The sequence below is a fragment of the Lipophrys pholis genome, assembly GCF_963383615.2.
Source record: "Lipophrys pholis genome assembly, chromosome: 5".
NCBI classification, from domain to species: Eukaryota; Metazoa; Chordata; class Actinopteri; order Blenniiformes; family Blenniidae; genus Lipophrys; species Lipophrys pholis.
In genome coordinates this window covers 23,598,469-23,613,616 of record NC_137628.1, presented here as the reverse complement: position 1 = coordinate 23,613,616, position 15,148 = coordinate 23,598,469, and the positions used below count along the sequence as shown (strand labels likewise).

The 15,148-nt window shown below is 44.5% G+C and overlaps 1 protein-coding gene across 1 annotated transcript in view; it reads left to right on the top strand.

The window, feature by feature from the left end:
• The window catches only part of bnc2 (basonuclin zinc finger protein 2), a 158,708-nt gene that overhangs the window by 61,011 nt on the left and 82,549 nt on the right, over window positions 1–15,148 (top strand). The window contains exon 2 of the mRNA XM_080464093.1: window positions 7,164–7,505. Within this exon, the coding sequence (XP_080320219.1) occupies window positions 7,164–7,505 (342 nt within the window). The remainder of the gene's footprint in view (window positions 1–7,163; window positions 7,506–15,148) is intronic.

The window sequence follows — 15,148 nt, the reverse complement described above, 5'->3', positions numbered from 1 at the left end:
TGTGGAGGAGGACTTTGTCAAACTCTCAGCACTGGGTTGGGTGGAGATCAGGGGGGGAGGGGGGTGGAGGAGGTGGGCTGCACAATGGGGGCGCTGGCAGGGTTGCCACGGCAGCGTTCCGGATGGGCAGGCGGTCTCCTCTCTGGGGGTGAGGAGGGGGGGACGTGGGGCTGTCAGGGAGCCTGGCAGGTAGAGACACAACGCCCTGTGACTGGGGGGGAGCACGGGTCAGTGAGAGAGGACAGGACTGAGGGGATGGAGGCAGTGGAGGGGTGAGGCGGAGGCCTGTCTGATGAGGTGAGGAGAGGGTGGAAGGGAGGGAGACATGTGGGAAGTAAATGAGGGTGGAGGAGGAAAAGAGCAAGAGATGATTAGAGGAGAATTATCCAAGTGTGAGTGCGGATGAATGTGGAGTGAAGACGAGGAAAGAATTGGGAGCAAATTCAGAGGGATGAGCTCAGGGTGCCCCGATCGAAAGAGGCAACTACCCTCAAACTACCCCACTGATCAAGAAATTAACTCTTCTTCATTGTCTCACACAGTATATTAACGTTTCAAAATACCTTTACCGATACCTTTTCTTCACTTTGTTGTCTGAATTAATGACACAATCACTTTCCTAAATCGCTGTGATATTCTACATTTTGTAGAAGTGCAAGTTAACTTTTCTACTGGTCGTCCATGGGGGAGGGGCGTTCTACATTTAAGGTTAATAGCTGGCTTTAATTTGCCTGTAGGTGTGAATGTGTGTGTGTCTGTCCCTCTGTTTGACCTGCAATGGACTGGTGACCTGTCCAGGGTCAAATGTAAACAATAAATATGTAAACAAGGCTGTGACTTCTCAGTCATTGATGTCGGGCAATTTTCAAGGGGACCTCTGATAGGTGGCTGTGAAGGAACCGACCCACATGGTCTTTCAGCTTGATCTTTATTGTTTTACAGCTTTACAGATAATTTCATAGCTTTATAGCTCGGTCTCCCTTTCTCACACATACAAAACTAGCATGTGGAGGGCTTTTATGCATAACATGTGTCATTAGGTCGTGGTCTGCCAAATCGACATTAGCGGATTATGCTCTCAGCAATTAACCTTTTGGCTCTCTATATTACCACAAATACAAGTGAAAACTGTAAATAACTCAACACTGAGGCTGCCTCCTTTTTCCCTTGTACATATTTTCTCTTTCCCCCCACAAAGGTGCACTTATTAGTGGAGCCCAGATTGCAGTGATCAGTGACACAGGCGATCATGTGGCTCCTTCTCAATTCTCTCAGACCTTTCTATGCCCTCGTCTGCCTTTCCCTTCGTCTTCCCCTCTCCTGCTCTCACAAGTGGAGGGCTGTTCCTAGTGGTGTCATATGATGTCTTGTGGTCCTGTAGTGGTAGCAGAACAGTGACAGTTCTATCCCTGTGCCATCTGATCGACACGCCGCTTCTTGTCACATGCGTACACAATATCGCCGTAAATCAGGTCACCGACAGTAACAGCCCTCAGCCATGTGCTCCCGCTTATGTCACCACCACAGTGCAACAAAGGCCACTGACATTTTGGGAAATGCCACTTCCCAAGAGTTTTAAACCTCGATTATTATTAATTGTCTTTGTTTACGTTGGATTGTTTGACTGTGAAGGGAGAGAAAAGCTTCTCGCGTTCCATGTGGAAGAAAGTTTGTGATGACTGAACAGCTGACGGGATGAACTCTGGATGTTGTTTTCATGTGACAACCTGAAAGGACCTAGTGTTTTACCGGCATCCAACCCAGCGAACAGACAATCAACCTTTTTCAACTGGTCTGGATCATTTGCTTCGACGGCACATAATCACCATCACTGCACAAATTATGATGTTCCACTTTCCTCTCCCTACCCTCTGCTTCTGTCTTTCCATTTGACCTCTTTTTAGTGTATACAATTGGACTTGGATTTTGCCCTGTTGTGATTTCACCCTATGAGACATTATCCCCTCAACACCACCACACACACACACACACACGCACAAAACTACCAAGACACGCAGAAAACACATAAAAATAGCACGGCGCCGAGGCATCATAATTATGACTGTTTGATGACCTGTGTGTCTGTTTCGTACTCACTGTTGTTTGCTTAAACAGGTTTTCTCACTTTGCAGGGAAAATGAAAAGCAAGGTACTTTTGCCTCTCAAGAGTCGAGAGTATGGAAAAAGGAATTTGTTCTCTTGAGAACAACTCAGAGATGTCGCACCCAATTTTGGGGCTATTTGACCCATTAGCTGTCAGTGTTCTGGAAACAAACAGGCAGCGCTGAGAGCTTTGATGGGTATAATAACGCGGTGATGGAGGGTGCCGCGTTGGTTAGCGCTAAAGGACAAAAAGTGTAAGAACGTTTCAAATATCACTGTTTTCTCGGCAATGCGCTCTTTGCTCTCTTTTACCTGTCATGCACCTCAGGTGCACTCGTGGTGCCCGACATCCAATTGATGAATATCACTAATTAGATTTAATTCTAATGCGAAAATACATAGAAAAGCAAAAAATGATTTATAATAAGCTTTTAAAAATGACAAATCCAAGTGTAAGGATGCAGTTTTACTTTTACTTAAGTGATTAATGAAACGTGAGTGAGTGAGTGAGTAAGTGATTAATTTATTATCCACTTAATGACGAAAATGTAAATTTAACACAAAATCATGAGATTCTCTGTAAGCCAATCATTTCAATCTCAATAATTTGAGATCCTCTGTTTGTAAGTTCCTCAAATGCCATTCTAATTCTCAAAATAAAGATCGAGCTGCCGGTTTTTTAATGATGGTGAAGGTTTTTTTGGAGCATTGTGGTTGTATATTTAGCATAACGCAGAAATTCTTTCCCCAAAATTTGGGTAAAATGCATCCCTCAAATTTAATGAACTAGATTATTCAGCAGTGACTAAGTTCAAATGACTGAAATTGCTTGTGTGTTTTGTAATTTGCCTAAAATGTACAAAGTCATATCTTTCTTTGACGAGCCCCAGCCTGTGAGGTGTGTTAGTGTTTCTCATATTCCCCTTTGGAAATGTTAGTTATCTTCTGTAACGCTTCATTCTTGACAAAACCCTTTCTGACTGCTCAGATTGTAAAATTGTACCCCTGACTGAGGGTGTGAGTCGCCGGGGGACGGGGATGCTATGGCGGAGCTTTAACCTCGCGCACACACTCGTATTGATCCGTACAGGCCTCAGTGAGTGTAGCAGCGGAGCGGACTGCACTCCTCGCACAGGGGCTCCTCCTGTCACTGCTCCGTGACAACTGAGGAGGAACACGACACATCACACCCCGGTGTAACACACACACACACACACACACACACACACACACACACACACACACACACACACACACACACACACACACACACACACACACACTCATCAGCTTCTAACCCAATGCCACCAAACCTACACTCTCTCACTGCCTCACCCCCGACCACCCTCATGCTTCATCTTCACATACACACTTTTTTTTTTTTTTTTTTTTTTACTCTGCCTCTTTCTCTACTTCACTTTTCCTCTAATGAGTTGCAACACTGATAACGAGCCTGATGATCTTCCATTGATTCGGCTATCACTTGCTTGTCTGGTAATTGATCCGTAGCTGAGCCTCTAGTTAATTATATGGGCTTCGACATGGACCCCTGCCCCAGGGGGAATTCTCAAGTCCTGCACAATAATAGTTTTAATAAAGGAGCCCGAGGATCTCCACTATTCCTTTTTTATCAAGCCTTTCCCACTCTACAGAATTTTCATCTATTTCCTGTTCCCTCCCCATTTCTACTCCGAATTTATTAATTTTACTCGTACATCTCATTTTTGTTTCCGCTGTCATCATGGCCATTACTATCAGAAGTGGTAAAAAGGGGGAAGGAAAAAAAAAGGGTGGGGGGGGGGGGATGTGGAGGAAGAGTGAGCACTATTGGCAGAGTCCACTCCTCCCTCCCACAAATAACAGCCATTAACCAGCCAGGTCAGAAGCTGAGCCACCAGCTTGACTTGAAACACTGAGTGCCACTTGAAAAACCCACAGACAAGCACATTTACAGAGGAAAGGAGGAGAGAGAGAGAGAGAGAGAGAGAGAGAGAGAGAGAGAGAGAGAGAGCGCAACAGAGAGGAAGAGGGAGAGAGAAAAAAAACCCTGGGAAGCAAAAAGAAACCTTGGCGGCTAAATTGTCACTTAATGTAATTAGCCTAAGCTTCGTGCATTACCTTTTCAATAAGTTGTTAAGAGTGGAGCTGGCGGTATGCGGACAAGAGGTGACACATTACGCCTTTTTATGACAATGGCGCTTGTGGCTACTGACAAGGCAAAGGCCACTACGCAAAAGATGAATGAAGACAAGAATAGAAAGGGGTAGGGGATAGTAAAAGAAAGACAGCGAGGGAAAGAAATGTGGAAGTGGCAAAAGAAAAGAATATTAAGAGACAAAAGCTTGGGATGACGATGTGAATAGAAATGAAGGATGTAAATTTGGCTTGAGACAAAAGACACAATCACACAATTGTTAAAGTGGAAATGACGCGCGCGCTGTACACTTTCCTCGGTGCTCACAGAAATCCCCTGTACATAACTGGAACTGCCGTGATAATCTCAGCAAAGGTTAACGGTGTACTGCCATTAGTACATGGGACAAAAAGCTTTTAACAGGCAAGCAAGCAGCTGTCTGCAGCAATTGACCACAACATCTGAAGTGACTTTATATATCAGAAGCTATTTGGTGCCGCTGAGGAGAGAACTTCTCACTGTCCCTTTCTCTTTTGTTCCTCTGCGATGGGAAGATCACTGTGCCATCTCCCGCTCGCCGTGGACTGAGGCACCTGCTCTGTCATTCCACTAATGATAGAGGGGTGTAAAGACTGGGTGCAGAAGACAAGATGGGAGATTTCAAAGGGAAAAGGAAAAGGAAAGGAGGATAAGGAACAAGGGGCAGCAGGGCGGGAAAGGGGGTGTCTTCATTGTTTGAGATGTGTCCTATGCTGTGTGTCAAAGGAAGCATAGATCTCCATCCTCTTTTTTTTTTTTCTTTTTAAATCCTCCTGTGTGTCTTTCTTCCTCATGTCTGCCTCCCTTTACTCCTCCATCCCTCATTTTATTCCCTTACCTTTGCTGCTGTGGGGACCAATTTGGCTAAAATGGAACCTCTTCCTCATTTTTTTCTTAATTAAAATCTGAGAGCCTCCGCTGAGGAGGAGGAGGAGGAGGAGGAGGGAAAGGAGGAGGAGGAGGAGGGAGAGGGGGTGCTTGGTGTGTGTTCGTGTGCGTGCTGGTGGCAGATTGCTCGCGTTCCATTAGTCTTTCATTAGAGTGGAAGAAAAATCAAACAAAGGAACCAGGAGTTTTTAAGGATATGAAAATTTCATGTTTGTGTTTGGTGATCTATTTTAAATAAATATGCAACTAATTAGAAAGATGCAGTGAACCCCCCCCAAAAAAAATGTCATATGCAAAGGTGAACCTTTTTGTTGTACAATAGACATAAAGCTGGAAACTGAGCTGTTCTTGCACACGCACTGTGTGTGTGTGTGTGTGTGTGTGTGTGTGTGTGTGTGTGTGTGTGTGTGTGTGTGTGTGTGTGTGTGCAGGACCGTCCCACAGGAGAAGTAAGTTGCTCTGAGACGTGCTGGCCGCTCACAGCGCAAATGGTAATAAGACAGGGGGACAGACGCCCCCTCTTCTCATCTCTCTCCTGCTCTGCCCCTATCAGAGGAGTGTGTGTGTGTGTGTGTGTGTGTGTGTGTGTGTGTGTGTGTGTGTGTGTGTGTGTGTGTGTGTGTGTGTGTGTGTGAGAGTAGCACGATGTCATTGAGCATCTCAGAGTGGAGCGGCACAGTTGACTCAGTTGAGCCTGCACCGGGCCGGCGCTCACACACACTCTCTCACACACTCAGACACAGACACACACACACACACACACACACACACACACACACACACACACGCTTTCTGCTCTCTCCTCCTCCCTGCGCGCACACACAGACACTCAGCGAGCCACCGTCTCTCACTCGCTCACTCTCACATGCTCCTGCGCGCAAACACGCTCACAAGCTCCGTTTAGTTCCTCCGTGGCTGCGGCGGAGTACGGAGAGACAGAGAGAGAGAGAGAGAGAGAGAGAGAGAGAGAGAGAGAGAGAGAGAGAGAGAGAGAGAGAGAGAGAGAGAGGGGAGCGGGAGGCAAAGAGAGCTGGATAGCTGGTGGCTCACTCCCACACCTCATCTTCACTTTGCTGGGACAGGCACAGAATTGATGGTAAGAGACGTTCATGCATACTATTGGCTCGGCTGTTTCTTGTAAAGAAAGTGTTTGTTTTTTTTAAATGGGGGAATTTTGGAATAATTGTTTTAATTCATTAAAAAAAATATTTGTTTTAATATTTCACATCTTATCTCTGTATTATACATGCTTTTAAGTGTTTCTTGAGAAATTACATGAAGAACACAAACTTCAATTTAATTTTTATTCCATGCCTGCATCAGTGGAGTTTCCAAGTTAACTTTTGAATTTTGCAGTGCTGCATGTGTGTGGATGTTTTCATGCATGTGTGCATGTAAACATGTGTTCACTGTGTGTGTTTGCATGTAAGTGTGTTTTGTGTTGACTTCATGTCCAAGTGCAAAGTGAGTGACAGATGGATTACGGCGAAAAACTGAAGCCATGGGCAACAACATGCTCCCCTCACTAATTCCCATAACCCCCTACTCCCCTTGTTTTGTTTTGTTTTTTCCTTTCACTTCACTCTTACTCACCTTCTCATCACCCCCACCCTCTCCCACCTCAATCCGTCTCCACGTCCTCCTCCTCGCCTCCATTGCTGTGCTCATCTTCTTCTGACCAAAACCAGGGCCCCGAGGAAAATCACCACAAGCCCTCCTTTCTCTCTGTCTTCATGAGAATTAACTCCACACACTCTGTTCTACCACCAGAGCTGCCAAGAAACCTCACACAGACACCTCTTCTCCCTCAGCTTGTGTCTTGCCTGTTATCCTCCTTGATAAATAGAACCCACGCAGAACGGAGAGGAGGGGGGGGGTGAAAAAAGGCAACACGACCCCAAAAGAACCCACCTTTGCTGACTTCTTTTTCTTCTCTCCTCCTTCACACTCCCACATCCCTCCTGCCCTCCCTCTCTGTCTCTCCCTCTCTCTGTCTAAGTCCAAGGAGGCAGAGTTGGATGTGAGAGGCAGTGAGTGTGACACAGTCCCACCAGAGCCCAGCAGAGATCCAGAGCCGCCCGGGCCACCTCCAGCTAAGGCTCACGGACCCACCAGCACAGCTGGCATTTGCGAGAGCATCACCTCCAGTCACCACAGTAGCAGCAGCAGCAGCAGAAGTGGTCTGGGTGGCATTAGCATCGTTAGCAGCAGCGTTGAGGGAGCAGGCGAAAGCTCCATGCAGTTCAGCACCAGACCGCCTAGTGCTGAGCAGCCGGGCTTCATGGGGACATGGCAGCAGCAGAGCACTGACAGCAACCTCCTCTACAGAATGTCCCAGCAGGTACGTCCCCTCAACCTCAGCCACTCATCCTCTCCATCTCTGGCTCCCCTCTCTCCATCTATCCACTCACGTTCCCTCTCAGTGTGGCAAAACTTTTTATTTTCCTTCTATTGGCGAGCGTTGACATGTTTGGTCCTTTTTCATGAGGGTGTCTGTGTGTTCGTACGCTTGTGAGTATAGGTGTGTGTATCATATGTGGTGTAGAAGTGATTGATGGCAGTGTTTTGTTATGGACATTTCAAATGAAGGATCCTTAGTTTCACTAGACTTTTTTTTTTGTAACTATTTCCTCCCCGTGGTACACACCAGATTTTTTAAATTTCCGTATATTTTTCTATTTCCATTTCACCAACATCTTCAAAGTATGTTCATTCATGTGCAACTTCTGTGTGTGTGTGTGTGTGTGTGTGTGTGTGTGTGTGTGTGTGTGTGTGTGTGTGTGTGTGTGTGTGTGTGTGTGTGTGTGTGTGTATCATTGTTTCTTTATAGTTAAATTAGCCATTTCCTTGTGCCTAAAACAACCAGAAAACACACTATTTTTGGATATGTGACACACACTTATAAAACCTATATTTCCACAATAACACATAATTAATTTAGTTCATCGTCATTTGAATCCTCAGCCGTTGTCCGCATTTGTTCCAAACACGTTCAGGTCTGTGTTAATTGGTCTGTGAGTGGTGTGGAGTTAAATAGCAAGCAATAGCCGTGTTTTGGTAACCTCGGTGCCGATAAAGACTCGGGAAGGGGCTCCCCTCAGGGACCGGCTAATTGACTTCATGTGGCCGGAGCAGGAAGCCTCTTGCGCGGCTACAGAAGAGCAGAGGAGCCGCGAATGAGCGCAGGCTCGCCTGGAAAAAGTCACGCTGATAACGGAGCGGCTGAGGAAAGTCCACATTTCCTCCCGACATGTCTCGCCTATTATCGCGGGTCATTCTCCCTTGATGTGTCGTTTTTCTCCAGGTGTCGCTCCAAATTAGAACAAAACAGTTTTTTTTTCTAAAGGATTGAGGGGTTTTTCCCCCTTCCCGGATAAATATCAGGTATGAAGAAGAAATAAAACGGGAGGGGAGTCCAGTTTTGAGTGTGTGTGTGTGCGTGTGTGCGTGTGTGCGTGCGTGTGTGTGTGTGTTTACGTGCGTGCGTGCCCGAGCGTGCACGTGTGAGGGGGAGCCGGTGGAGATGGAGGGTGGTCGTTAGGTTGCAGTTAATCTTAGCGGGACCTGGGGGCTCTCCGTACCATGCGCGCGCTGTTACGCACTCAGGGCCACAGCGGCTCTTGCGCAACAGCGTCTCCGCGGCTCAGTGTTGGAAACGATGAGAAACTCACTCTGTCACCTTGACGGTGCTCGCAGCTCGTGTTTGCATGTATTCTGAAACCCCTGAGGTCTGATCGTGTGGGTGAGGAGATGAAAACACTGTAACTTTTTGGGAATTTACTTTTTTTTTTTTTTTCCAGGCGAGCAGAAAATTGTTTTCATGTTTGTTTGTTTTTGATAATTCTAAAATGAAATCGACTTTTTGCATTTAGCTGGACCTGATTTGAACAAAAATACATTTCCTAACTGGGATTGATAATCTTTGAACTTTACTTTTTTTTTTTTTTTAAATATATACATGTAACTTATTTGTCCAATAAGAAAGACAGAATGTAAGGTATTGATGTGACCAATTGAGGGAAAAGGTGGGCCAACGAGCTTCCTCTCTCCGGTGTGAGCAGGTGGATGGGCCCCTGCGCCCAGCATCTGCTGAGACCCCTCGTATGCATCCCAGACCCTTTTTACAAATGCGCACCGTTGTTACAATATAATCAGCTGTGGGACTCGCTGTTATTTATCCTTCCTCGCACCACTTAGAAGATATCTTCCCATGTTTAGTAGGCATGACATAAATTCTCCGAAGGAAGCCTGTTCCTTGACAGACTCGCCTTATTGGAATCTAACCGATAATGACTTTGTGTTTGCCGAGGCTGGCGCACCCTGGGGTGTTGGAGAGAAATGCGTTGTGGGCTTGTGCTTCAAAATCTCCCCTATCTCCCATAAAGATCAACAAGGTGACACGAGAGATGCGATGTTTTATGGTTGTTAGGCCAAATTATATATCCGGCTGATCGATAGACACGCAAAGGAAGTTTGCGCAGTGTGCGCAGGAAAAGATGCGGCTGTGGTAAGGTGCAGGGCATCACTCAGAGAAATCAGTTGATGATTTGGAAATCACGCGCGCGCGCGCACACACACACACACACACACACACACACACACACACACACACACACACACACACACACACGCACGAGTTCAGCAATATAAGATATCACTTTGAAAGCAACGCAGATATTTCCATACTTAAAATGTACACAAATAAGCGGCGGGTCTCAGCAGGGGTCTGGCTCAAACATCAGTGTTGGATCATTATAAAATAAAAAGTAATCACATTCTAACTCATCAGGTGGGATGTTTAATATTTTCTCTTTTGTCTTCTCTCTCTTTTATAACGCAATAAGAAAATACAAAGCAGCACATTCCTCCTACACTGAGAGGGGAAAAATAAACAAAACGCATAAAAAACCCGAAATGATTCTTGCTTTTACACTGCTGGATTCAGACCTGTTTTATACATTTCATATTTCAGTCGCAATTATTTAATTAATTTATTTTTCGTATTTACTTGTTTTCGAGACTGTGAAACAGTCTCTTTTAAAATATTTGGCCACAGGCGAAGCTGTTACAAATTGGGGAAACAGTTGGGGAAAAAAAAGCGAATTAAATAATTCCTCTCATGTTTTATTAACTTATGAGTGTTAGTATTGCATATTGATCGTTTATCTACATGCAGTCGTAGTTCATTGTGTGCGTGCTTCTCCAAATAAACGAAATGAAGCCCAGTGTAGAGGGTCGCCTTCCTGCGAGGAGCAGAATTATCACCTTTCATGAGAAGGCCTGAATTTGTGAAGATGGATTTTTTATTTTATCTTATTTTTTAATTTTTACATGACACACAGCAGGAGGTCATCGTTTCCCACAACACAGACAAGTGTCAACAAGCAAACAGCATAAACAGCATGCAGTTTGAATTAAATCAATGCGATGGATTGAATAAATACGGAATATTTTTTGAACTGCCAAATGCTCTTGCGTCGGTGCACATTAAAAAAAAAAAAAAAAAAACACTGCAAGAGGGGAAGTTTCATTATGGCTTTTTATGGAGGAAAAAAATACAAAGATTAGTTGGGAGTTGAATTATTTCCCAGGCTTTACGGAGTGATCATATTTAGAGCCTTAATTGACCCGCTGCTACATGCGTGGCTGCGAATATCGACCCTCGTAAGTTAAAAACTCCGGAGTTAAGTGATACTACGAGCCTAATTGGCTCATCGGGGATGTTTCCTGCACAATACAGCAGCCGGAGGCCGCGTCTCTTTTTTTTTTTTTTTTTTTACTTCTTTTTTTTATTGTCTCCACCGCTTCAAGTCGGAGGTACGTGGCAAAAACTGAGGGATTAGAAACCATAATAAAAAGAAATGTGTCTTCACCTCCACCTGAGAATCTGATGCAGCCATCCGCACGAGATCAGAGAAATTAAAAAAAAAGAAAAAAAAAGAGAGCAGTGGTATGTCTTCAATCTAAAACTATCAATAAAATAGCCTCTTCCTTTTCTTTTTGTGAGGGTGCTGTAACGCGTCTTCCTTTGAAGTGCGACAGTTCGACTATGGGCCGAGACTTGGAAGAGGTACAGTGGCATTACAGCTTGCCTGACTTCTGTCTGCTCTCAGTACTGCCTGCCTCATCTCACACCAACATGTGGACACAGCAGGAGCCTCCGAATGGACTCATGTCAATTAGAAAATGTGCAAATCTGTACAAACAAAACACGGGATGAATTATATAAACTGTGACACTGACATCATTTCTTACGTCTTTCACATTTTAGATTATTTGATTTTTCACCCACACGCCTTCAACAATTTCATTTTTCAAATAAAAATTTTTTTTTATTAAAAGGCAGCAAAAATGCGATCAGATTATTAGTTAAGCATTTTAAATGATAAAAATGATTCAATTTAAAAAGTTATACAGACCAAACACAGTCCTACAATTTGATACTACTCAAACAAATGTATCTCTATGCATCATTTTATCACAGAATGTCTTCAATTTAGAAATGTCTTTGAAAAATGTAAAAGCTCTTCTTTAAATTGTTCCGTTTAGTCTTTCTCATCCCTTTCATTCTCTTCTCTGGTGTCATATTTAACCTTTTGGTTTCAATCGATATTTCATGCATATCCGCTGATTTTCGCCTCGTTCCATATGTTTGGTTCATGCACTGTGCAACCTGCTCAGTCCTGTCTCTGTGTGTTAAACCGCTGAAAGTGTGAACACTTAGGACATCATGATGACAGACATATTTGTGGAATAACATGCTCCGCTCTGTTTTGTGAGAGTGGAGAAATGGGGCAAGATATTACCCTCTTCAGTGTAGATCACGACACACGTTAATCTGCCTAATAACAGACTGATCGACTTGCAGTACTGTGTGCGTGTGCGTGTGCGTGTGTGTGTGTGTGTGTGTAAATGTTGTTTTACACAGTGGGGTACAGGCGTGTTACATGTTGCACATGTGGTGCACATGCAGTGCTTCTTACTGTTGTGTGGGACTGGAAGGCAGTGATTTGATGCATATGTGTGGAATTATCCACAGTCAGTGTGTGTGTGTGTGTGTGTGTGTGTGTGTGTGTGTGTGTGCGGTTACACTCAACTGTTATTATTTCCATGTCTGTCTTTGATGGGTCGTTGCACACAGAACATATGGATGTCTATACGTACATGTATCTGGTGTCAAGCGTGTGTAAGTGTGTGTCCTGACACCGAAGTTTATGTGTATGAGCGTGCGTGCGTGTATGTGCTTTTGCCATTTATTTTTCTGAGTGGGTGGCTAAACACTCATATGCCAGTTGTGCAAGTTTGTGAATGTGTGTGTATGTGTGAGTGAGGTAGAGTGCGAGCAAGTGTGTGTCCTTTCTCTCTCTCGGGGTGTGTGTGTGTGTGTGTGTGTGTGTGTGTGTGTGTGTGTGTGTGTGTGTGTGTGTTTCTGTCTTGGATCTGGCTCCATGTGTGTGCGGGTGCGAGGTGAAGTGTCTCTTGGCTGGCCCTGGCTGGAGAGCTGGAGGAGAGCAGAGGTGAAAGAGGAGATTTGCAGAAAAGACACGCACCACTTCCCCCATTACGACTTTTTCCTTTTTCTACGTCACTCTACTTCTTCTTCTTCTTCTTCTTCTTCTTCCGAACAAAAAGCGTTGCCTTCACCACTCGTCTCCACACACTACATGGGATCATTTTATGGAGCTACTGTCTTCGTAAAAGAGGCTCTTGAGATTGAATCAGTGAAAACAGAGGAAAACTTTGGGTGTTGCACGTGTTCAGAGTGTTTACAGGACGACCTCTTAAAGTAAGACACGAGCCCAAGTGAGAGAAGGAGCACAATGTTTCTCCAATAAGGGGAAGTGACAGGGTGTGTCTCTCCATCACTGTTTGGTCTGGCACTTGATTGAAAAAGGTTGGAGCTTACTTCACAGCTGTAAAGTCGTAGTTCGTCGTTGCTCTGTCTCGTATGATTATCATGGTGCCGCAGGCCGTGAAGAAAGTCCAGATAGCTCAGGCTGCATTGAGGAAGGCCAGAGTGGCACCCAGACAGCGGGCATCATCTCTTTGAGCCCTTGTGCATATGAAATCAGGATGATGTGAGTGTTTCCTGAAGGCAGCATTATTTCTGCGCGAGAGAAATGTGAGAGTAAGACTGAGTGGGAAGGTAGCTGCAGCTACTTGTATATTTACTGTATGTGTGCTCCATTAAGAGCCCATCTAGTTTGACGAAGTGGGAGGATGCACAAGGTCCCATTCATGCTGTGGTCCCCACTATATTTACACAAGCAGCAACCAGGGAGATATGACGTCCAAAACATTTTTACTTTCAACTTGTTTCAGCTGGCTCTTTTTTTATTTTATTTTTTTTTTAAATCGTTCTTTCAATAATTACACCACAACCACATCCTCTCCTCGCTTGTTAATATCTAAATAGATGTTATTGTGATGTGTTGCACCGTTATGTTCGTTACGCAATATTATTTTTTTTCTCTGTTTTACATACTATGGATGCTTACGTGGTTACAATCAATAGTTGTGTGTTTAATCCCATTATTTTCTCTGGTTTTGTCAGAAATTTGTCAGCACCATTCCTCATACAGATACATTTCTTCTCTTTTTCTCAATCACCACAGCTTTTTAAATAAATTTGCGTGATCTTGCCAAAACAAAATAAAAAATACGATCGCGCCCTGATCATGTGTGTATCGGGTCTTGCAGAAACCTCTGCAGCTGTGTAATAATGCCCTGCAGGAGCAGCGTTATGGATAAGCACTGACCCTGACTCTGTGTGCGAGACACGGGGCAAACAGCGATCAATAAGCATCATGTGAGCATCACTCACGGGCTCTATGTCAGCTGTTTCCTGTTTGTCCTGAGGAGACGGACGCCTCACCGCCATGGCGAATGTCCGATTAATGCGCAGAGTACAGAGAAATGTCGAGACGCTGCGACGGAAGTCGAAAGGAGACTGTTTATCGTATGACAGGGCACTGAGCATTTTCTCTATGCGCGCGCGCGTGTGTGTGTGTGTGTGTGTGTGTGTGTGTGTGTGTGTGTGTGTGTGTGTGTGTAGAAACGCTAGAAATGCAGAGCCATCTGCTCTCCTCTTATCAGAGGGCTGAGTGGTGAAATCTACTGGTGCTGAGTCTTTCCCAGGGACCTCTTTTACTCCTGTGTGGGCATGTGTATGGAACCGGAAAGCAATACAGTATTTATTTCCTTTTCTTTATTTATTGCCAGTTGCTTTTGACAAAATAATCAATAAAATAGCGGTAATCTGAATAGAAAATGTCGACATGTAACATCGAGGAGATTCATGTGGTGTTTCAGGCCGCTGTGTTGTGTGACCAAAAGATTTATGTGGGTTTGGTTCGCTCTAAATAAATCAGGGTGGCAATTGAATATGTGAACCAAAGTTGTGTGGCATGAGATGAGATCCTGACTGACTGCATTGCGTCAACAATCTATCACATTATACCACAAAGAACCACAATTTGAAACGCCAATAACAGTTTTTTTTTTTTTTATATTTCCTATTTGACAGATTATGATAAAATTCACCACTACAACAAAGATATGCGAATTTTTTTAATTTAAGTTATTTTCCTGTTTTTTCTACCTGCTTGTTTTTATTTTTTATTTTTGCTGACGTCAGTAAAAGCTGCTGTTTTCTTGAAGTTTTTTTCTCCTTTCATTTTTCAAAACACGACTGTTAGTTATTTGTCTTTGAGGCCGTTTCCTGCGGCGGGGAGAAGTTACCGGTGTGAAGAGGAAGTGTGTGTTTGAAGGTCCAGTCGCTCAGGATGTCACCACCCCGCCACTGGCTAATGAGGGGGACGTAAGCACGGGGCCAGGGCAGCACACACACACACACACACACACACACACACACACACACACACACACACACACACACACACACACACACACACACACACACACACACACACACACACACACACACACATTAATACTTCAACCCTATCGTAACCGCCTGGACCT